The following is a 21,085-nucleotide window of genomic DNA, read 5'->3' as shown; positions in this document are numbered from 1 at the left end:
TATTTTAATGCAAGTTGGGCTGGGCCGGACCTGCTTTAATTTTTAGGGCTGGATCGGATCCGCTTTTTTTTTTTTTTAGGCCTAAATAAAAAAGAGAAGAAAAAGAAAAAAGGACACAGCTTTAGAGTGTACACTGAGCTCAGTAAACCCTAACTGCAACAGAACCAAACCTACTCCTGAATTTTACGTCCACACCAAGAAAACCTACTCCGAAACCTATCAAAGCCCAAAATTCCCATTTTACCCTCCGACCCTCACCACCAATGCTCCTCAGTACCCTAATCGCCGGCTGACATTCCAATTCCGCCCTTCCACTCCGGCCATGTCGCTCGACGGACGCTCCGGCGACCGACGGGAAGGCCCACCGTCGGCGAGCGGGAACGGCGTCGTCTTGGGGGACTCGAACCGGCCGGTGGTGGCGTCCGTGTCTAGCCAGAGGCTGAGGTTGAACCCAAACAAGGAGCACAAGCCCGACAACTACGACGACATGCAATTGGATTTCAGCCCCTCCATTTTCACCTCGCTCGAACGGTACTTGCCTCCGAACATGCTCGGCGTGCCTCGATACGATAAGGTTAAGTTCATGAGGGAGATTTTGCTCAAGTACTTGCCTCTAGGAGAGCGTAACAGAGTAAGTTTTCGTTAAAATTTGTTCTGTTTTTTTTTTAATTTGGTTGTGTGTATGGTTGCTAAGAATTTGGTGGAAAAGGAAGCAACTTGAAGATGCTTGGAATTTTAATCTTAGGTTTAAATTTATTTAACTATTATCATTTCTTTTGCTTATTGGGCATAGAATTAGGGTTTGGCTGAGGACGGTTAGTCTATTTCTAACGGCCAAGTGATATGATATGAATGTGAAATGACGAAAATGCCCCTAAGCATTGTTTGTGGTTTCATCATCATTTTCTTTTGTATGCATATTTTCGTTTTACTTTGTTTTTTATGAAAAAGAAAAGATTTTCAGTAAAAGTAAACAACCTATAGAAGGTTTATTCTAACTTGTACGTTGCTTGCGTTCATCAAAGATCAAACAATTGATGTTGTTTGGGCCTGTTGTGTATCAGGTTCAGAAACATAGAGATTACAGGCAGAAGATTATATCAAATTATCAGGTACAATATGAATATATGATACATGGTAACTCTTATTTTTTTCCTTTGTACTTGGGACTAAATGGTAACTCTTGGTTGTCTTATTTTACTTTAAGAGCTCATGGGAATGTGAATTTTTTCATTTCAAAGTTGGCTGTGTTGAGGCATAGTGGCCCACAGACCTTTAGATTTGTATGTAATATGAATGCACATGCTGCTTTTTGGGAAAATGATGTTTTGGGCGTGTAATTATGTTTTCCCACCAAATAAATATTGTCTTTTGAAAGATTAGGGACTTATTGAAACCGTATGACATGTCTGCAGCCTTTGCATAGAGAGTTATACAGTATGCACCCTGCAAACACCTTTGTTACATCATTTCTGAAAGCAGTTGGTGATAATACTGAGGAAAGCTTCAGAAGGATAATGTCTGAACCCTCGCCAGGAGTGTTTACATTTGAGATATTTCAGCCACAGTTCTGTGAATTATTGTTGTCTGAGGTATTGTCCATCAGTTCTCTCGTATCTTCCATTGTATATTTTTATTTTCTGCCATTTTATGTTTGGCATGCCACTTTTCATTTTCTTTAATTTTTGGATGCCTAGGTGGAGAACTTTGAAAAATGGGTCAGTGAAGCCAAATTTAGAATCATGCGGCCTAATACAATGAATAGATATGGTGCCGTTCTTGATGATTTTGGCCTTGAAACCATGCTTGACAAGCTTATGGAGGGTTTTATTCGTCCTATAGCTAAAGGTGATACATTTTTGGCTTCAGTGAACATGTGATATTGTTATTTCGCTGGAAGATATTAGAAAGGTGGGCATATATCTTAATTTAATCTGTTAGCCTTTTCTTTGTTGCAGTGTTCTTTGCTGAAGTTGGTGGACCAACTCTCGACTCTCATCATGGTTTTGTTGTTGAGTATGGTCAAGATAGGGATGTTGACTTGGGTAGGTATTTTGTTGAATTGATTTTTACTTTAAAATTCAATCCTTTTGCATTTCCTATGGCAATGCCAGTTTACATAGCCTCCAGTGATGTGATAGCTTATAGGTGCACTCAACAACTATAAAACTGGTTTCTGAGCCACTGCTCAATTCTGGGTTGTAGCAGCAATGCTACACACCTTTTCGTAGCTTGGATGTGCATTTGCTTTATATGTTTGTTTTTTATGCTTTTTGGGGATACACACATTTATTGTATAATACCACTTTGTTATTATCTTTTTATTTCCACATATACTTTCTCTGGTTGATTTTTGGTGATTAGAATTTTCTTATAGCTCTTTTTTCTGTATATGAGATCACATGTGTTATCTTTGACAGTACATTCAGTGTTTACTCAATGATCGCAGCACTATAAGCACTCTACTTCCCCTTTATTTCCTTCCGTCAAATGCAAATGTGTAAAAATAATTTCATATTTGTAGGTTTTCATGTGGATGACTCAGAAGTAACTTTGAATGTTTGCTTGGGTAAGCAATTTTCTGGAGGAGAACTGTTTTTTCGGGGCACGCGATGTGATAAACATGTAAATACTGGAAGCCATTCCGAGGTATGTTAGTCATTAAGAGAGAAAATTAGTTTATAAATTGTGCAAGCACTTTCTAAGCATTGCTTTATCAAGTAAGACTTCGATTGGTTCACATATCTGACTAAATTTTATTGGTTTCATAGTTCCATATATTGGTGTTCGGTAAGCATCCATCACATTCCAAAATGAGTTATATTGGGTTGTGTAGGTGACCATTCTCAAATATAAAACCACTAATGTTCTCTTTAATTTAAAATTTGAATGTTAACTTTCTATTTTTCCTTCTCATATCTTTCCTACTGGATTCGGTGTAATGAAAATCCTGAATATCTTTCAGAATATTAATTGTGACCAAGTATGTTTAATGTGGCTCTCTGTGCTGGCCATCTAGTTAACTAGATTAAACCATTATGAACAGAACTTGTGCGTGCTACATGTGGCTTTCTTTGTTCGCAAATATTTGGATCAAGTTTGTTGATTGTTCTTTCTGCTGAGATTTTCTTGATTGTTTGCCACCACCATATTGCTGCGTCACGGCAACATATGTTGGTGACCAACCAGTGACATGATTTTTGAGAAGATTATTTGTTTCCTGGTTTATTATTTTCTCTCTTCTGTTTCTGTTAAGTTATTTAGTTCAACATATCTTATTTTGAGTTATTCATGACTTGTAACATTATAGGTTTTATTCATTTGATGATATTTTTATCTAAATTTTCTTTTCAATTCTAAAACTTTGTAATGTGATTAAGAAATTTATATACCATTGCTGCCTGCTATTTTCCGTAGGTGGTTGTAAACTTTATTGATGGAGTATGTTATTTAAAAGCAGGAGATCTTTGATTATTCCCATTCCCCAGGATGTGCTGTGCTTCATCGTGGTCGTCACCGGCATGGTGCCAGAGCCACGACATCTGGTCATCGCATCAATTTACTTATGTGGTGCAGAAGGTATATTTTGTTTTTTATTCTTGTTGTGTTTTTTGTCTCGTCGGAAATTTCTGGAGGAAGCTACAGTTCTGGCCAAGAGCAGTAGGGAGACTGGGCAGTGGGGTAGTTTGTTGTTTTCCTAGTGGGGTACGATTTTGGAAGACAAATAGGACTTGCACAAGACTTTCCTAGTGTGGGAAGGAGTTCTAAAGGGTTTTCCTTGTGTACAAGGGAATAGAATTAGCTAATAAGTAGATTACCTAATTCTATTAGGATTAGGAATCCATATTGTAAGAGGTAAGTCTATGCTCTATAAATAGGCTGCTGCAAGTCTCATAAATAAAAAAAAGTATAGCTAGAGACTTCTAGGGAAGAAAACTCAAAGGGAGACTCGGGTTAGAGACTCAAGGGTGAGTGACTTCAAGGGAAGGGTTTTTCAAGAGGGAAAAACACAAGAGAGCTATTTGTGCAAGAGAGAAGAGAGCGGCTGCGAGTTGGGTAGTCTAGGGTTTCAATAAGTTCTTGTACTCTTATTCTATACATAGTGCAGCTGTGATTCTCTAAGGATCACACGGGGACGTAGGCAAAGTTCGCCGAACCTCGATAACAAATCTTGGTGTTCTTTGTGTTTACTTTTGCTGCCATATTGTGTGTTGTTTGCTTTATCTGTTTTAATTTTAGAATACATCAAGGACAAGATCACATGGGGTGTTAATTCACTACAATTGGTATCAGAGCCAGGTTGGTAATAGGTGTCCGTGATGTCTAGAGGAGGTCGAAGCATGGACTTAGGGGATTTAAGGCCTGCTTTGAAGCCATATGATGGCAAGAATGATTTTACAGATTGGCAACGGATGATGAAGAACGTGCTGGTGCAGCAAGATCTGGATGATGCACTTCTTGGTGAGAAGCCGACAACCACGCCAGAAGGAACATGGAACAAGGTTCTCAAGAAGGCCAAGAGTTCAATAGAGATCCACCTCACAAGATCCGTGAGGTCTCACATCACAGAGGCGATGACAGCAAAAGAAGCATGGGACAAGTTAGAGAGTGTTTATATGGGCAAGACGGTGTCCAATAAACTTTTCTTGAAGGATGAACTCTTCGGACTTCGACTAGAAGAAGGTGGAGATGTAGCGGATCATGTATGCAAATTTCAGAATTGCATAGCTAATCTCGACAAGGTCGAAGAAGTTTACAAGGATGATGATAAGGCTATCATCTTGCTGAGATCTCTGCCATCTTCTTTGAAGCACTTCCGAACAACTTTGATGTTTGGAAAGGAGACTCTAAAGCTTGATGACGTGGTGCAAGCGCTCCAGTCATATGCAAAGTTAGATGATTTGAGCGAAGGCACTCAGTCATCACAAGGCCTTTATGCTAAGGGCAAGGAGAAGAGTCGAGGGAAGGAAAGGAGGGGCAGATCAAGCAAAAAGGGGAAGTCCAATGATTCCGATGAAGGTGGTTGCTTCGAGTGTGGTTCACTAGACCACTGGAAAAGGGATTGCCAGATATGGCTGGAGAAGAAGAAGAAAAGGGCTGAAAACTCAAGTAACGTCGTGGTCGACGATGGGGAGCTTTTGGTGGTATCTTCTGGTAATTCTACTCCACATGCTTGGTATTTGGACTCCGGATGTAGTTTTCATATGTGTGCAAACAAGGAGTGGTTTCATACATATGAGGAATCTAGTGAGGGCAAAGTTTTGTTGGGAGATAACTCTGTGTGCAAGGTTCATGGCGTTGGCACAGTCAAGGTGAAGATGCAAGATGGAATTGTTAGGCTGCTTGGGAATGTGCGATATATTCCTACATTGAAGAGAAATCTTATCTCTCTTGGAACTCTAGGGAAGAATGGGTATGCATTCAAGTCTAGAGCAGGGAAGCTCCAAGTCTCAAAAGGATCAAGTGTGATCCTGAAGGGAGTTGTGCAATCTAATAATCTCTACAAGCTTTCCGGGGTTACAGTGATAGGTGGAGCAGCTGCGTCTACCAAAGAAAGCTTGGATGTTGAGCTCATGGAGCATTGTAACAAGGGAGAGCAAGGGCATCATCTCACAAAGGAAGAGTCTCGTCAAATAAGTGCTACGGCTAAGGAAGAAGAAGCAACAAACCATGATTGTTGCTTGGTTAGTTACTCATCAAAGATTGACTTCAAGGATGCAGCAAGGGAAGTCAATAAAGATGAGGAAGGTTTGATTGTTGTTAAGGAAGATGCAACCATAAAGGCAATCAAGGTGGTTATGAAGGTAAATCCAGTTCAAGAGAAGGCCAACTCTAAGCTGGTGGAGCATAACACAAGGGTTGAAGAGTTTGGGCAGCAACAACAATCAACAAAGGTTCAAAAACAGGTGAAGAAAAAGAGCACAAGGCAGTCCAAGCCCAAAAGTACCATTAAGCTAACTCACAAGTTTTGGTGGGAAAAGGACATAGGTTATTATGGTGTTAGTAAGGGAAATCCGGCTACATTCAAGGGGGCTTGTGAGAGCAAGGAATGGGAACATCGGAGGTGTGCTAGGTTGTCTCTACAAAGGAACTTCAGTTGGAAGTTAGTTCCTAAATCCAAGGAGAACGTTGGCTATGAATGGGTTTATGGAACAAAAGGCGAAGACAATATTGAGGCTGCAATTAAGATTTGAAGGTACAAGCTCGGGTTGAGCTTGCTCAATCTTCAAAGTTAGTTGATTGAGGTGGAGCACCTTCTCACTTAAGGTGCATTGAGGCAATAGGTTTTTTGCCAATGTGAAAGGGTTCTTGGAGGTTTGTTCGAGGTTACTTCAAGACTAGAGAATATCTCAAAGGTACAACATTCATGGCTATGGTTCCGACTCGCCAAGGTGGAGATTGTTGTGTTTTTTGTCTCGTCGGAAATTTCTGGAGGAAGCTACAGTTCTGGCCAAGAGCAGTAGGGAGACTGGGCAGTGGGGTAGTTTGTTGTTTTCCTAGTGGGGTACGATTTTGGAAGACAAATAGGACTTGCACAAGACTTTCCTAGTGTGGGAAGGAGTTCTAAAGGGTTTTCCTTGTGTACAAGGGAATAGAATTAGCTAATAAGTAGATTACCTAATTCTATTAGGATTAGGAATCCATATTGTAAGAGGTAAGTCTATGCTCTATAAATAGGCTGCTGCAAGTCTCATAAATAAAAAAAAGTATAGCTAGAGACTTCTAGGGAAGAAAACTCAAAGGGAGACTCGGGTTAGAGACTCAAGGGTGAGTGACTTCAAGGGAAGGGTTTTTCAAGAGGGAAAAACACAAGAGAGCTATTTGTGCAAGAGAGAAGAGAGCGGCTGCGAGTTGGGTAGTCTAGGGTTTCAATAAGTTCTTGTACTCTTATTCTATACATAGTGCAGCTGTGATTCTCTAAGGATCACACGGGGACGTAGGCAAAGTTCGCCGAACCTCGATAACAAATCTTGGTGTTCTTTGTGTTTACTTTTGCTGCCATATTGTGTGTTGTTTGCTTTATCTGTTTTAATTTTAGAATACATCAAGGACAAGATCACATGGGGTGTTAATTCACTACAATTCTTACAGAAGCAATGATATATTTTGATAAACTTCTGACCAGTAATTTGGTGGATTTCTTTCTATGTGGTTACAGTATTCCATCTGATAATTTTCATCTAATACTTCTGTTGTACTATGAACATTTATTTTGAAGTTTTAGGTTTTCTGATTCACTGTTCTCATCTTTCATGAAATGGGGAATATGTTAGAAAGTACACTGTACACATCCTTTGATCTGATAGAAGGGGGATTTTTTTTTCTCCTTGTTATTTTTTTCCTAAATTACGCCTTGTATTGGAACAAGATTTTTGAAGTAGGCATTCTCGTAGGATCATTTTTGTGATTTTGAACTTAATTTTAGGACTTGAAATACTTTTTTCAGCCATTGCTCAAATTAAATTATCTCCTTACAGCTCTGTCTTCAGAGAGATGAAGAAGTATCAGAAAGATTTCCCCAGCTGGTGTGGGGAATGCTTGCGTGAGAAGAAAGAGAGGCAACGGATGTCAATCACAGCCACCAAATGGGTAATGCATTATTTAAATGCATGTATGCACAGTATATGGGAAGTAAGGATTGGCTACACTAATTCGTGGTGTGCATGCACACAAACACACAGATGGGCACACACAGACAGTGGCAGAATATGATGCCCAACTTAACACTACATAAAGAAGATTAAATAGTTACATCCCGGAGGTTATTTATCTGACAGAAGAAAAATCTTTTCACATGAATTGATGTTGCATTAAGCATTTATGTATATACGAAAAGCTGCCTTTCTGATATTACACCACATGCATACTTTTTTTATGGAAATGTATGATATAAGTATGAAAATTGTTACTAACGTAAGTTGTGCTCTTCAGGAGTTGCTCAGGAGGGAAGGTGAATCCACAACATGATCTTCATGACTACTAAAATTATATACACCATTTTGTTGTAAAACTATGTAGCTGGCTGTAACCCTAGTCCAAGGACCAGAGACTGGTCTACTCTTGATGAAACTGGAGGAAAGTTGTGTTTCTATGCATCATTGTATCTCAGGATGTGTCTGTTTATGTACATCAATTATGTTAAGGAATTGATAACTTCCATTTTGAAGCATATGTCATGCCCGTGCATGAAACTTTTGTAAAAAGAAGCGTGATATTTATCTGAACCCATATATATGGACGTTTTGAAGTTTGTATGTAGGTTAATTTGGTGGGTGAACCCCCAATCTTGTAGCCCAACTTTTCACATGTATTTTCATGATTGTTAGTTATATACTGGATTCAACATGGTCTTGTATCGTAATTATTTGGGTTTAGGATCATGAAGCTTTCTTCTTCTTCTTTATTTCTGTAACAATGAAGCTTTCTTCTCCTTGTTATGATGCAGGAAATTGTATAAGATACAAAAATTACTTGGAAACTTGCTCAACTAGAAAGATGGAGGCTGACCAAAAAAAAAAATTAGAAAGATGGAGGAAAATAAAGTTATTTGATGAAAAATTTGGAATGTAATCAGTTTTGTTTTGTATTTTGAAAGAAGCCAGAAAATGCCCTAAAATTTCTCAGTCCACGTGTTCTTCCTATGGAGGGAAGGCGAGCAAAAACATGAAAAACAACCAACCAGACGGTCCAGACCACATCCGTGGCAATGGTTTTATTTTTTTCGTTTCTTGTGATTTTTGTTATTTTAAATAATTTTATAAAAGAATAAATTCGTAATTAAAATTTCATTAGAAGAAATAATGGAAGGAGCAAAAATCTATGAAAGTAAAGCATTCTAATGAAAATGTGGCATTGGATTTGTCAAAGTCACCCTGAAAGAAAAAGTACCATAGACTATTAAACTCAATGAAAAAGGTTCAAAACACAACCCAAAAATTAGACTAGGAAGCACTTATATTTTATAAATAAAAAATGTGTACAATTAAATTAATTTATATATAAATTTTCAGAAAAAACTATTATACTTTTTTTAAAAAATTAATTAATATATACTCGTGAATTTATTTTACCGACTTATAGATCCAATTATCCAAGTGCCTTTAGGAAAATAAGAAAAAAAAAAATTTAAGGTATAACTGATATATTATCATGTGGTATAATTAATTCAATATATAAAAATATTATTACAAAATAATTTTTCAAAAAAAACCTGCCACATGCAACATATCATCGCGATAAAAAGGTAAAAACTCTTTCATTTGGCCATAACAGGGTAAAAAAGCTATGACCCAAGTGTTAATTGTTTAATAAAAACGCGATAAGAGAAGCAAACACTATTTCTACGATCAAATATGATTTTCCAAAAGCCAAAATAACCTTCCTTTTTCTCCAAAGCTATCTACTTTCACTGATACTGTTCCAGGGTTCGGTCTCGTTGGAGATTCTCAGGCTCAGAATCTCAGATAGAAACCACGGCCGAAGACCTACACCAACAATTCGCAAAGCCGGAGACTTTGGCCTTCCATTGAATTTCTGGGTGCCCATCATTGTTTGGCGCTGCTTCTTCTTCGTCCAGGGTTAGGCTTAGGATTACAATGGTGTTGTACTTTGTATTACGAAATCAAAGCTAGGGTTTGCTTTCCTTTGGATTTTGTCATGGTCTTATCTTCTTTGTAGCTTTGGGATTCTACCCAATACTGTATAACTGAGAATTACTTCATTATTGCCTTTTTATTTATTTGTTTCTGATTTCATTGGTTTGAGAAGAGAAAAAAAAAAAAAAAAAAAAGGATCAAAGAGTGTAAAATATCATAAATAAAAATTTGTTCTTGACGGCCCCATCCCATATTGTTAAAAAAATTACTATCCAAAATAATTAAATTTTGTGAAAAAATATATATAAATGGGGAGCCCCGGATTAAACAACCGGAATAACGGGCAGTGGTTAGGCATTACGGAGCCTATTTCGTTGGGTGGGCCGACGGAGTACGATGTGATCAAATCTCGTGAACTTGAAAAGGTTTTGGCTGATATTCAATTTGACCCATATCTGAATTTTGGGTTTTTAGTTGAGATTATGCTGAATTTATGTTTTGGCCTTTTGTGGGTTTTCAGTATTTGCAAGATGCTGGATTGTATGAGAGTCAGGAAGAGGCTGTGAGTAGGGAGGAGGTTCTTGGCAGGCTAGACCAGGTTGAACTATTTTATTCCTGTTTTGCTATTGCTAGTTTGGTTTCTTAAGTTTTGTACTTGTGATTGAGCTGATCACCTGCATATTGTTGGCTTACGTTTTAATTATTTTCTTTTCCCACAATATCTCAGAGATTTGATGTGATATATATTTAATATTGTATTCGGTGATTGTAATGTATGATGCTGTTGCTGAAATACAAGTCAGATTGTGAAGATATGGGTCAAGACAATTAGCCGGGCAAAGGGTTTGAATGAGCAACTGGTGCATGAAGCAAATGCTAAGATTTTCACCTTTGGTTCATATAGGCTAGGGGTATGAAGCTCTCCTACTCTTTTCCTTCCCACTCTAGGGATTTCTCTTGTCACCGTTCACCATTCTTGCTTCATGTTCTCTTTTGTGCCTTGCTTTCTTACTACTTTGTTGGATAATATGGTAACATCTTGATAGAATTATTATTATTGGTAAGGCTCATCATGTCTGAGTCCTTGTCTTGATAAGTTTTAGGCTTATTATAAAGAATGCTATTTAGATGTGCAATCTCTAATGTGATTATAATTTTGTTTTTCCCCCTTCACATGTTTCTTTTTTTTTTTCTTTAATTTGTTTGCGCCTTATTGTTAGGTTCATGGCCCTGGTGCAGATATAGACACACTCTGTGTTGGACCTAGACATGCAACTCGAGAAGTGCGATCACCCACCTTTTAGTTTGCCATAAGATATACTTCAGTTTTTGCGGTATCACTTAATCATCTTTAAATTTGTTTTATAACTTGTGTATAGGAAGATTTCTTTGGCGAGCTGCATAGGATGCTATCTGAGATGCCTGAAGTAACGGAGTTGCATCCTGTGCCTGATGCTCATGTTCCAGTTATGAAATTCAAGTTCAGTGGGATTTCAATAGATCTTCTTTATGCAAAACTATCACTTTGGGTTATTCCTGAAGTAAGTGTTGGTTATATGCTTGAAATTTCTTATTCAAAATTGAACACACATGCCATATTACATTGTTTGATGCATCACGAGAAAGACAAGAGATGGCTTACTAATTTTTATTTTGCATGCATTATCATAAAGACCATTTGAAAGGTGTGCATGTATTGGACATTTTGGAACTCATACATATTTTGTATCATGTAATAGTCCTTTAAGCACAATCATTTGACTGAATGTATGTTATGAATTTGCGAAGGTCACTTTAGATGGTTAGCCCATACCATGTTGGTTTATATCTGAAAGTATTTCTCTGCTAGAATAAGATTTTATCAATTATTTAAATCATACATTCAAATATATCTCCATTAAGAAATATATGTTATAAAGAAAAAAGTCCCTTGTTTTCTGTAATGTAAGTTTACTTATGTTTTTTTTATGTTTTCTGTTTCCCTCGATTTATTTTGGAGCAGGACTTAGATATATCACAAGACGCAATACTACAGAATGCAGATGAACAGACAGTTCGTAGTCTCAATGGTTGTAGAGTTACAGACCAAATTCTGCGTTTAGTCCCAAGCATTCAGGTTGTGGCCATCACTGTCTAGCTTATTTGCAAACAGATTTTTGTTTTGAATCCTCTTTTGCATCATTTTAGTCTCTCATCATATATCTGGCTTTTGGATTTCAGAATTTCCGAACAACATTGAGATGCATGAGGTTATGGGCAAAGCGTCGTGGTGTTTATTCAAATGTATGGTGGAGAATTTCTGATGAGTTAATTATGCCGTCATTCTTATGATTTTCTTTTTACTTATGGTGTGCTTTGTTTTTTTCACGGGCAGGTTGCAGGATTTCTTGGTGGTATAAACTGGGCATTGCTTGTTGCTCGCATATGCCAACTATACCCGAATGCATTGCCTAATATGCTAGTGTTCCGGTTCTTCAGGGTCTATACTCAGTGGCGCTGGCCAAATCCAGTAATGCTCTGTGCTATTGAAGAAGGGTCTCTTGGGCTTCAGGTTTGGGATCCTAGAAGAAATCCGAAGGACAGGTTTCATTTGATGCCTATAATTACTCCGGCTTATCCTTCCATGAACTCTAGCTACAATGTGTCCTCAAGTACTTTGCGTATCATGTTAGATGAGTTTCAGAGGGGAAATGAAATTTGTGAGGTACGATTCTGTGATTCCAGTTGTGATATCTTCTTTCCCCAACACAGAGAACATATAGGTTACAGGAAAAGATTCCTCATTGACTTGTAATCTGTAAAGTTTTGCCTTACTGGAGTGGTGGTATGCTTGTTCTTGTTAACTAGGTCATGGCTGTATAGTTTTTATTTAAATGATTGATGTTTTATGTACACTATACCTGTTCATCTATGTTTGTGTTAAGCTATGTTTCCAATTTCTGGTGTATTACTTTATATTTGTAGTTGAGTAAGTTTGAATCTATATCTGGGGCCTTAGTAACTCATCTTGGCCATGGTTCGCACTTACTGAGATGGATGTTGGCCTGTGTTAGCGAGTTCTGTTAGATTTTAAAATTGAAGTACTACCAATATTAAAACCAGAAAAAATCTGCAAAAGCTCTCTCTCTCTCGACCTCTCTGTTTCTCTCCGTCTCTCTCTCTCCCTCTCTCCCTCTGTCTCTCTCTCTCCCTCTGTCTCTCTGTCTCTCTGTCTCCCTTTCTCTCTTCCTGAGTTTGATGTTTGTTAGTGCTTGCAGGCTATGGAAGCAAATAAGGCTGATTGGGATACCCTTTTTGAGTCTTATGCTTTCTTTGAAGCATATAAGAATTATTTACAGATAGACATCAGTGCAGAGAATGCTGATGACTTTAGAAAATGGAAAGGCTGGGTTGAGTCTCGTCTCCGTCAACTAACATTGAAGGTGAAACTATTTCTTTTGTTTTATTCTTTGGTCTTTTATCTCTCTCCCCTTAATAATCAGTGATCCCTTATTCATCAATCTGTGAATCCAGATTGAGAGGCACACCTACGAAATGCTGCAGTGTCACCCACATCCAGGTGATTTTTCAGACAAATCCAAACCTTTTCATAGCTCTTACTTTATGGGCCTACAAAGAAAACAAGGAGTTCCAGTCAATGAAGGTGAGCAGTTTGATATAAGGTTAACTGTTGAGGAATTTAAGCACTCCGTCAACCGGTATACATTATGGAAGCCTGGAATGGAGATCCGTGTATCCCATGTAAAACGCAGGAACATCCCTAATTTTGTATTTCCTGGTGGGGTTCGACCCTTACGCCCTTCTAAAGTAACTTGGGTGAGCAGGCGGGTTTCAGAACCAAAGGTTTCTGGCGATGCTCAACCAGATAAGTTAGATGGAGCAGATGGTGGACAGAAGAGAAAACGGGTGGATGATACTATAGAGACTGACTCAAGCTGTGCCAAGTCTGTACATCTCTGCAGTGGGAATTTTCATGAGGTTAGCCCTCCTATCAGCAATCTCAGTTCATGTTCCACAAAATGTGACAGTGTGGATGCAAACAAAAAATTTGAGAATAACATAGCAGTTAGCTTAGGAAAGATAGAAAACCCAGCAGACATTCCTTATCAGAATGGTCAGAATGAAGTTTCGTTGAGGTGTAGTCCACCAATCAACAATCTATCTGCTGCTGCCGATACATCAAGTTCTAAAGAGGCAGAGAAGCTGGCAATAGAGAAAATTGTGGCTGGTCCATATGTTTCGCACCAAGCTTTGCCGGCAGAATTGGATGAGCTTGAAGATGACTCTGAATATAGACATCAAGTCAAAGATTTTTCTGGGAACATGAAAGGCAATCACATGGAACCTTCAGACGATAGTGCATCAGTTGCAGCGCCAGTAAACTCTATCAATGGAGCTGGTCCCTCCACTGGTTCATATAATGGGGGCTTAGAGGAACTTGAGGTCAAACACATAACTTCTGTTTGTACTCATATTTTTCAACTTTCAAATTTTATATCTCATTATTCAATTATGTTCCCCATCCCCTGTACTCTTGTATTCAGCTGCATGTGCAATATATATAGTTAAGGTTTTTGTTTTTTCTCTTTTGGGAAACAATATTATGTGAGTACATGCTACAGATTAAATGGTAAGAACATTTGAAATATACATTGCACCTTTTTCTAACATTTTATCTTCCCTGCCTCACTATCTTTCTTCCTCTCTCAACTTTTATCGCATATAGGATTAGGCACAATTGTCAGGAAAGCATACTGTGTGTAAGAACTTTAGAAAACAAAATGCGTTTCATATTTTATGTGGGATGAAGGGAAATCATTTCGTATTTGATTTTTTGTTCCTAACTGGACAACCTGAATAAGGCTCTCTCTTGCTTCTTTTTATTTGGATAGCACCCAATCTCTTTCCCTTTAATTTATTATGTATGATTATCTACCTTAGCCTTGTTGGTTATCTGTGCTTCTATGTGCTTGTTCATGGAAGCTTTTAACAGTTCATTCTTCTTTCATTGTATGTTTCTTGCTCCAAAGCCTGCTGAACTTATGGCGCCGTCTTTAAATGGAACCCCTTCTGAACCTGTGGCGACGAGGAAGCCAATCATCAGGTATTCAATGATTCTAACAGTTCTAAAATCATCTAAATCAAAATGTTTGTGATTGTATTTTTCAGCAACTGATATTGTCTTGACTCTTGAACCTGTACCTCCCCTTCTATTTGTAGGTTGAATTTCACTTCATTGGCCAACACTGCTGGTAAAAGCTCATAAAGGGATGCTGAGTCTTGAAATCTTATGTGTACCATAAAAAAAATGTTGTTTTTTTTGTTTCCTTTAACCTTTTGTATTAATAATCATAGTTAATAAATTTTGAGTTAGCAAAGCCACATTTTATGTACATGAGAATGCTGTCGGCCTATTGCTTACTGGATGTTGAAAGATGTTTATAAAACCTGTTTGGCTGAGAGGCTTACCATCTGGCAACCTGAGTATTATCTTTGTTCATTTGTTCAAGTTTCAAGTTGGATGTCAATGTTAGAAACGACCTCATTTCACCAATGATTAATAATAGTCTGTGACTACTTAGCTTCTTTTTTTTTCTTTTTTTTTTCCAATGTGAATCATTACATCATTTCCCTAATGATTCGTTACAACAAGAATAAGCCGTGGCTGCATTATGATCGCATACATGTTTAATGTATTGTCACATCTTTTATTATGCTACAGCATCACATCTTTTACTTTATGCTTGGCAAAATCTCGGAATCAACTCAACTCAACATAAGTCTATTCGAAATCAACCCATTTAGTAATCGAATCAAATATCTTTTGTTGGAAAAAATAAAATTATTAATACAAAGTTGACGGCAGGGAGAGATACAACTGTAGTTTGTGCAGGTTCTATGCAAGTTTTAATTGGGTTCTCATAAAATTCACATACATCATGCAAAGACCATTTTGCTATATGCTTAGACAAGTACATGTTTCCTGATATGACAAAGGGTCAACCCTAGTCTAGGCTTCTTGGTTGAAAAGCTAAACTTGGATCTAACTGGGTTTGGATAGAACACTAACACATGGCATGTGAAAATGGGTCAGATTGAATAATAGTGTTAGTGTGTATAATTTGATCCGTACAATTGTTAAAAACGTCAAAGGACATGATGAGAAAAAGGAAGGTTTGGATTGTTAAAATTTTGGTCACACTCAAGTTGTATTGCTCTCTGACTCTGTTAACACTGTTGGAAAAAACTTACGTGTCCTTTTCATTTCATATACCCGTGATTTCTTTCTTTTCCAAACTCTCATCCACCACCTAAAAAACGCACCCATACATCCATCTACACACTGAGTCTCAGAGAGAGAGTGAGAGAGAGAGAGAGAGAGAGAGAGAGAGAGAGTCTCAGAGAGAGAGTGTGTGTGAGAGAGAGAGCGAGAGAGATGGAAGAGGAGAAGTTGGACTATGCGCTGGTACCACTGGGTCTGTTTGTGTTGGGAACATATCACGCTTGGCTGCTCATCACCATACTGCGTTATCCAATACGAACTGTGATTGGCATCAATGCTCAGTCTCGACACCAATGGGTCTTATCCATGATGAGTGTCAGTCCCCCATCTCCTCTCTCTACCATTTCTTGTTTGAATTTTTCACTTTTTGATGGGTAGTGGGTCTTTGAATTTTGTTTCTTTTTAAAGGGTATTGTGGCCATGAAACTAGAATTACATCCATATGACAAAAAATCTAGGCAAGTAAATCCCTTTTTTCGGTTTATTTGACCTGCATGATCTGGGCATTACCATAATTGGGTCATCATTTCCTTGTAGCCTCCAAAAGGCCATGGTATGTGTTCAGGGGGTAGTCATCTATTCAATTAGTTCCTCTTACAGTTTTGAGTTAGCTACCAGAGTAGGGTGCTTGGAAACTAGGGAATAATTCTTGATATGATTCTTTTGAGATGAGTCTTTGGACCAAGGAAAATTGTTGGACATTTAGACTTTTAACTTCTAAGCATCGTTTAAAGGGTTTCGAAAGATTATTGTTTTTATCTTCTGTTTCTGGTGAGGCTGTTCTCAAATTAGGTACTTATTAGAATTTAGAACTCTATTGTATATATTATATACATATTGGCTTCTACAATCCTAAGAGACTACATATGTGAAGTTTATGGGGAGATCCCTTTGCTCCGTTCAGAAGTACATAAAACAATTAATGAACCAAGCTTCATTACACATTTAAGTTAGTTAAAGAAAGAAAAGGCATTGTATTACCTTTCATGTTAGGATTTTCAAGATCTAAATCTAATTAAGAGGCTTCAATTTGAGCATTAGTTGTTAGCTTTATAAGCTACCTATCCCATGAATTGAAGATTGTAGTTGGATTCATGAACTGAGTTAGACTGATCTATGGAAATATCATTAATTTGGTGGAATTCTGGTTAATTCATAGACTTTTTGGTAGGGCAAGTTTCTCTGGGAGTTGGATATCCAAGTTTTCTATCTTGCTTGACTTCTGCTAGCTAGGCTGTCCATACTGATAAATTCAAGTACATTTTTCGATCAACTATTTTTCAATTCAATCCCTACTTTTGTTAAACCTTAAACTATTATCTAAATTATGGTCGGACTAACTTTTCAAAAACAAATATTAGAAATTGAGTATTGGTCCAATGTTTAAAGAGTTAACAAGCCTTACTCTCCATTATTTTCAGGACCCCTTGAAGAATGGTGTTTTGGCTGTTCAAACAATACGCAACAACATAATGGCATCTACACTTTTGGCAACAACAGCTATCACTCTCAGTTCTCTGATCAGTGTATTTGTCAGCAGTACATCAAACTCGAACACAACTTCAAAATTAATTTACGGCAACAAGACCCCCATTCTCTCTGCAATCAAGTACTTTTCTATCTTGCTGTGCTTCCTTGTTGCCTTTCTCTTCAATGTGCAGTCTATTAGATACTATGCCCATGTTAGCTTCTTGGCCACTGTACCAACATGGCAAGGTAGAAAGGATTGCATCGAGTACGTTGCACGAAACTTGAATCGAGGAAGCTACTTTTGGTCCCTTGGATTGCGAGCTTTCTACTTGTCATTTCCCCTCTTCCTCTGGATCTTTGGTCCCATCCCCATGTTTGTGGGTTGCTGCATTATGTCCTTTGTTCTCTATTTCTTGGACACAACCACCAGTTTTACACGACATCTTCACAATCACTCAATCAAAGAGGTGAGAAGAGATGATGTGGAATCAGTTGGACAATCATCATAAGGTCTATTGGAAATTACATTACACTGCTATGATTGGTTGTAAGTCGATATAAGGGAATCTCTATTGTATTAGAATATTAGTAGGTTTTTATCTTAGATATCTCCAGTGTATATTATTATATATAGTGTAACTGTGTATGTGTTTTGATTCTTTGCTTTTGTATTTCAGAAAGAACGTAGTTTAAGATCTTGGAGGTTATGGGATGCATTAGTTTTGTAAATTGTTTGGAAGATTTTTTATCTGCGCTGAAGAACAAAGGTCAGAGCAGTATCCCCCCCTTTTTAATTGGAAACAAGAACTAATTTATCATATCAGACTGCAAGTGTTTCATTGTCATCCCTGCAACCATTGCACATCTTAAAGTGGCTCTGCCTTTTAAGCTTGGCAGAGATTTTCTATCTTTGTGGTTTGTTATTCTGGACCCTGATTGACGGCCTTTATCCAACCTTGCACATGTCATCAGAGGAATTCTAATACTATCCCACTTAGGTGTGATAGTGTTGTTGAAAATGTCATGACAGGTTCCATAACATGCATTGCATTCCCTACTCCCATCTCCTTTATTGGCCTTCCTCAAATCACAATTTGATATTTTCCATGTTTGATTTCAATATTTGTATCATTATGCCTGTGATCCAAAATCCCAAATATTCAGTATCTGCCTTTCTAAGCATATACACTAGGGAAGAGGAAAATGTTGAGCCGTGCACAAGACAAGCCAAGAAATCTGCTCAAATTAATAAGTACTATGCCACAACAAAAAAAAAGGTTAAGTGATCATAACAAGTTCCACAATCAACAGTCAATGCAGCCTCTGTGTGAGTCATGAAGAATTACACAAGTTTACCATGGACTAGTCTTAGATTACTTGGGAGTATAATCTTAGATTACTTGGGAGTATGACAAATGTTGTTGAATTCGGGCATTTTCGTTGCCTCGGATTGCATATCTAATTGTCTGTTTAAGCAACTAGAGAGAAACTTCCTTATCACTGGAATAGGAAGAGGTGGCATTCTCACTGTCTATCATTGACTCTCTCTCTTCTCTCTCTCTCTCTCTCTCTCTCTCTGTGCCGTGACACTAGCTTGTCCCTATCACGGGTATAGACAAGTTATTTTCAAGCAACTATGGTTTGGTGACTGCTGGTCCAAGAAAGATTGATGGTCTGCTTGAAAGTTGAATCAATGCATTGGATGAACGTGCCCTGGTTTAGCGTTTAAAACATTTCAACTCTGAGTCTCTTTATCAATCGGGTTCCCAAGTAGTACCTGCACTAGTAAAGTCAACGTGCCATTTGTCTTTTTCTGGTCCATAATGTGCCATTGAGTAAATTTCACATACTTGGTAATTGATGGTCAGATTCCAATCCAAAAATATATATTTGTCAAAGAAATCTAGGCCGTCAAATCATGACTGGTTACATTAAATAGTGATATAGTTAAGGACCTTAAGATTGGTCTGTCTTAGCCTTAAACAGTGAAAGTGTGTCACTACCCACATTCTAAGATAGAGGAAGACAGAGAGAGCAAGTGGGAGAGAGTAGAGAGAGAGAGAGAGATGGTATTGGAAGTGGATCGCTTGGACTATTTGCTGGTACCAGTGGGTCTGTTTGTGTTGGGAATATACCATGTCTGGATACTCATCACTGTGCTGTACGATCCCACACGAACTGTCATTGGCGTCAATGCTTGTACTCGCCAGCAATGGGTCTTCTCCATGATGACTGATAGTCCCTCTTTCTCTCTCTCTTTCTTTTTATGTATGCTTTTTGAATTCACTGTTTTCTTCTTTAATATGTGGTTGTGGATGACAAAAAGTAAGAACTTGACAAGTACCTTTTTTTTTTTTTTAGCATCTGGATCACTATTTCTTTGTAGCCAACAAAAGGGTAGATGATATATTCAAGCTAATGATGGATATTAGACTTAATTAAGTTCACTCCATCAATTTCAGGACCCTATGAAGAATGGTGTTTTGATTATACAAACAATACGCAACAACATAATGGCATCTACCCTTTTGGCAACGACAGCAATTACTCTTTGTTCTCTGATCACTGTGTTTGTGAGCAGCAATTCAAGCTCTGATAGCTCTGTATCTCAATTAGTTTATGGAAATTACACAATTAACACTCCCCCTCTGTCTTCAATCAAGTACTTCTGCAGCATTTTGTTGTGCTTTCTTGTTGGCTTTCTCTGCGATGTGCAGTCTACTAATACTATGCCCATGTTAGCTTCTTGGCTACCCTGCCAACTTGGAAAGACGAAACAGATTTTATTGAATATGTTTCAACAACTTTGAATCGAGCAAGTTACTTTTGGTCCCTTGGATTGAGAGCATTCTACCTCTCAATTCCTCTCTTTCTCTGGATCTTTGGGCCAATACCCATGTTTGTTAGCTCATGCATAATGTGTCATATTCTCTATTTCTTGGACACAACCAACAGTACTTTTCACAACTTATTCACACCCAACCATTCAAAGAGGAAAGGAGAACCAATGATGTGGAATCAATTGGTCAATCATCGTAAGTTTTGTTCAATATTACATAATACTGTTACAATTGGTTGCTCTTAAGTCAAAATAGTCAAGATAACCAATTCTGTATATGTATTCTAGTTTAAATATTATTTTGTGTGTATTGTATGTGTATTTTTTTGGGGGGGTAGAGATTTATGTGTCTTTGATTCTTACAGTTGATGGTAGAAAAATTGTAGTTTAGTCTGAAGATCTAGTTGTTCTTGATTCTCAGGGAAAATCCTGGTCTTGAGGACCTCAACCTTCGCCATCCTCTACTTACAGGCTAAAACTCAGTTTGTGCCTCTAATGTTGCTGGATAGTCTGCAATATGTCTCTTTCTGGTTGCTAAGTACTCCTAATAGGTAATGCTGTAATTCTGCAAGTTTGGGACAGGACTTGAAATGTTTCGCTGTCATCTCTACAAGCATTGCGTAGCTGTGAAGGAGGTGCCTTTGCTTTTATGCTTGGCAAAGATGTGCTATCTTCTTGTTCTGTTACTGTGAGTCCTGCTCATCTTTCTTTTCAAAATCTTAGGATTTACCAACTCAAGGTGTCATCAACTGAGAATTGGCAGCTTACTTTTTAGCATGGATAACTTCATCTGTTACACATATTTGGCATATATGTGCCATCATAACTTAAAAACTTTCATGTTTTCGATCACACAACTACACAAGCAGTATTCGACCTTGAAGGTGTCGTAAGAGG

The 21,085-nt window shown here is 37.9% G+C and overlaps 3 protein-coding genes and 1 pseudogene across 12 annotated transcripts; all 4 read left to right on the top strand.

The window, feature by feature from the left end:
- The first annotated feature begins 145 nt into the window (after positions 1-145).
- LOC147275267 (2-oxoglutarate (2OG) and Fe(II)-dependent oxygenase superfamily protein) lies at positions 146-8,346 on the top strand. Of its 7 annotated transcripts, none has more exons than XR_015124177.1 (9): positions 146-631; positions 1,065-1,112; positions 1,416-1,592; positions 1,698-1,848; positions 1,959-2,045; positions 2,525-2,649; positions 3,489-3,579; positions 7,491-7,590; positions 7,933-7,950. XR_015124177.1 is itself a non-coding variant. In XM_086256170.1 (9 exons), the coding sequence occupies exons 1-9, from the start codon at positions 323-325 to the stop codon at positions 7,966-7,968; spliced, it is 1,155 nt and encodes a 384-aa protein (XP_086112296.1). In that variant the 5' UTR covers positions 146-322; the 3' UTR covers positions 7,969-8,346. The 7 variants fall into 7 exon arrangements, 4 of the variants coding, with proteins under 4 accessions (XP_086112296.1, XP_086112297.1, XP_086112295.1 ...); XM_086256170.1 differs by having other exon boundaries at positions 3,458-3,579; positions 7,933-8,346; XR_015124176.1 differs by having other exon boundaries at positions 147-631; positions 7,479-7,590; positions 7,933-8,346.
- A 997-nt stretch (positions 8,347-9,343) lies between these two features.
- Positions 9,344-15,075, top strand: PAPS1 (poly(A) polymerase 1). 2 transcript variants are annotated; one of them, XM_086256744.1, is made up of 12 exons: positions 9,344-10,021; positions 10,117-10,194; positions 10,400-10,507; positions 10,817-10,879; positions 10,976-11,137; positions 11,599-11,712; positions 11,817-11,879; positions 11,971-12,300; positions 12,854-13,018; positions 13,110-14,039; positions 14,627-14,700; positions 14,817-15,075. In XM_086256744.1, exons 1-12 carry the CDS (start codon positions 9,905-9,907, stop codon positions 14,860-14,862), a joined length of 2,250 nt encoding a protein of 749 aa, XP_086112870.1. In that variant the 5' UTR covers positions 9,344-9,904; the 3' UTR covers positions 14,863-15,075. The 2 variants fall into 2 exon arrangements, with proteins under 2 accessions (XP_086112870.1, XP_086112871.1); XM_086256745.1 differs by lacking the exon at positions 10,817-10,879.
- Positions 15,076-15,953: 878 nt separating this feature from the next.
- On the top strand, positions 15,954-19,944 carry LOC147275265 (uncharacterized). 3 transcript variants are annotated; one of them, XM_086257530.1, is made up of 4 exons: positions 15,954-16,194; positions 17,301-17,816; positions 18,027-18,116; positions 19,812-19,944. In XM_086257530.1, the coding sequence occupies exons 1-3, from the start codon at positions 16,033-16,035 to the stop codon at positions 18,075-18,077; spliced, it is 729 nt and encodes a 242-aa protein (XP_086113656.1). In that variant the 5' UTR covers positions 15,954-16,032; the 3' UTR covers positions 18,078-18,116; positions 19,812-19,944. The 3 variants fall into 3 exon arrangements, with proteins under 3 accessions (XP_086113656.1, XP_086113655.1, XP_086113657.1); XM_086257529.1 differs by lacking the exon at positions 19,812-19,944 and having other exon boundaries at positions 18,027-18,189; XM_086257531.1 differs by lacking the exon at positions 19,812-19,944 and having other exon boundaries at positions 15,955-16,194; positions 17,301-18,048.
- LOC147275264 (uncharacterized) lies at positions 18,947-20,574 on the top strand (annotated as a pseudogene).
- Positions 20,575-21,085: the final 511 nt, after the last annotated feature.

The sequence above is a fragment of the Dryas octopetala genome, chromosome 9 (assembly GCF_963921425.1).
Source record: "Dryas octopetala chromosome 9, drDryOcto1.1, whole genome shotgun sequence".
Lineage (NCBI taxonomy): Eukaryota > Viridiplantae > Streptophyta > Magnoliopsida > Rosales > Rosaceae > Dryas > Dryas octopetala.
This window is presented reverse-complemented; position numbering and strand designations above follow the sequence as displayed.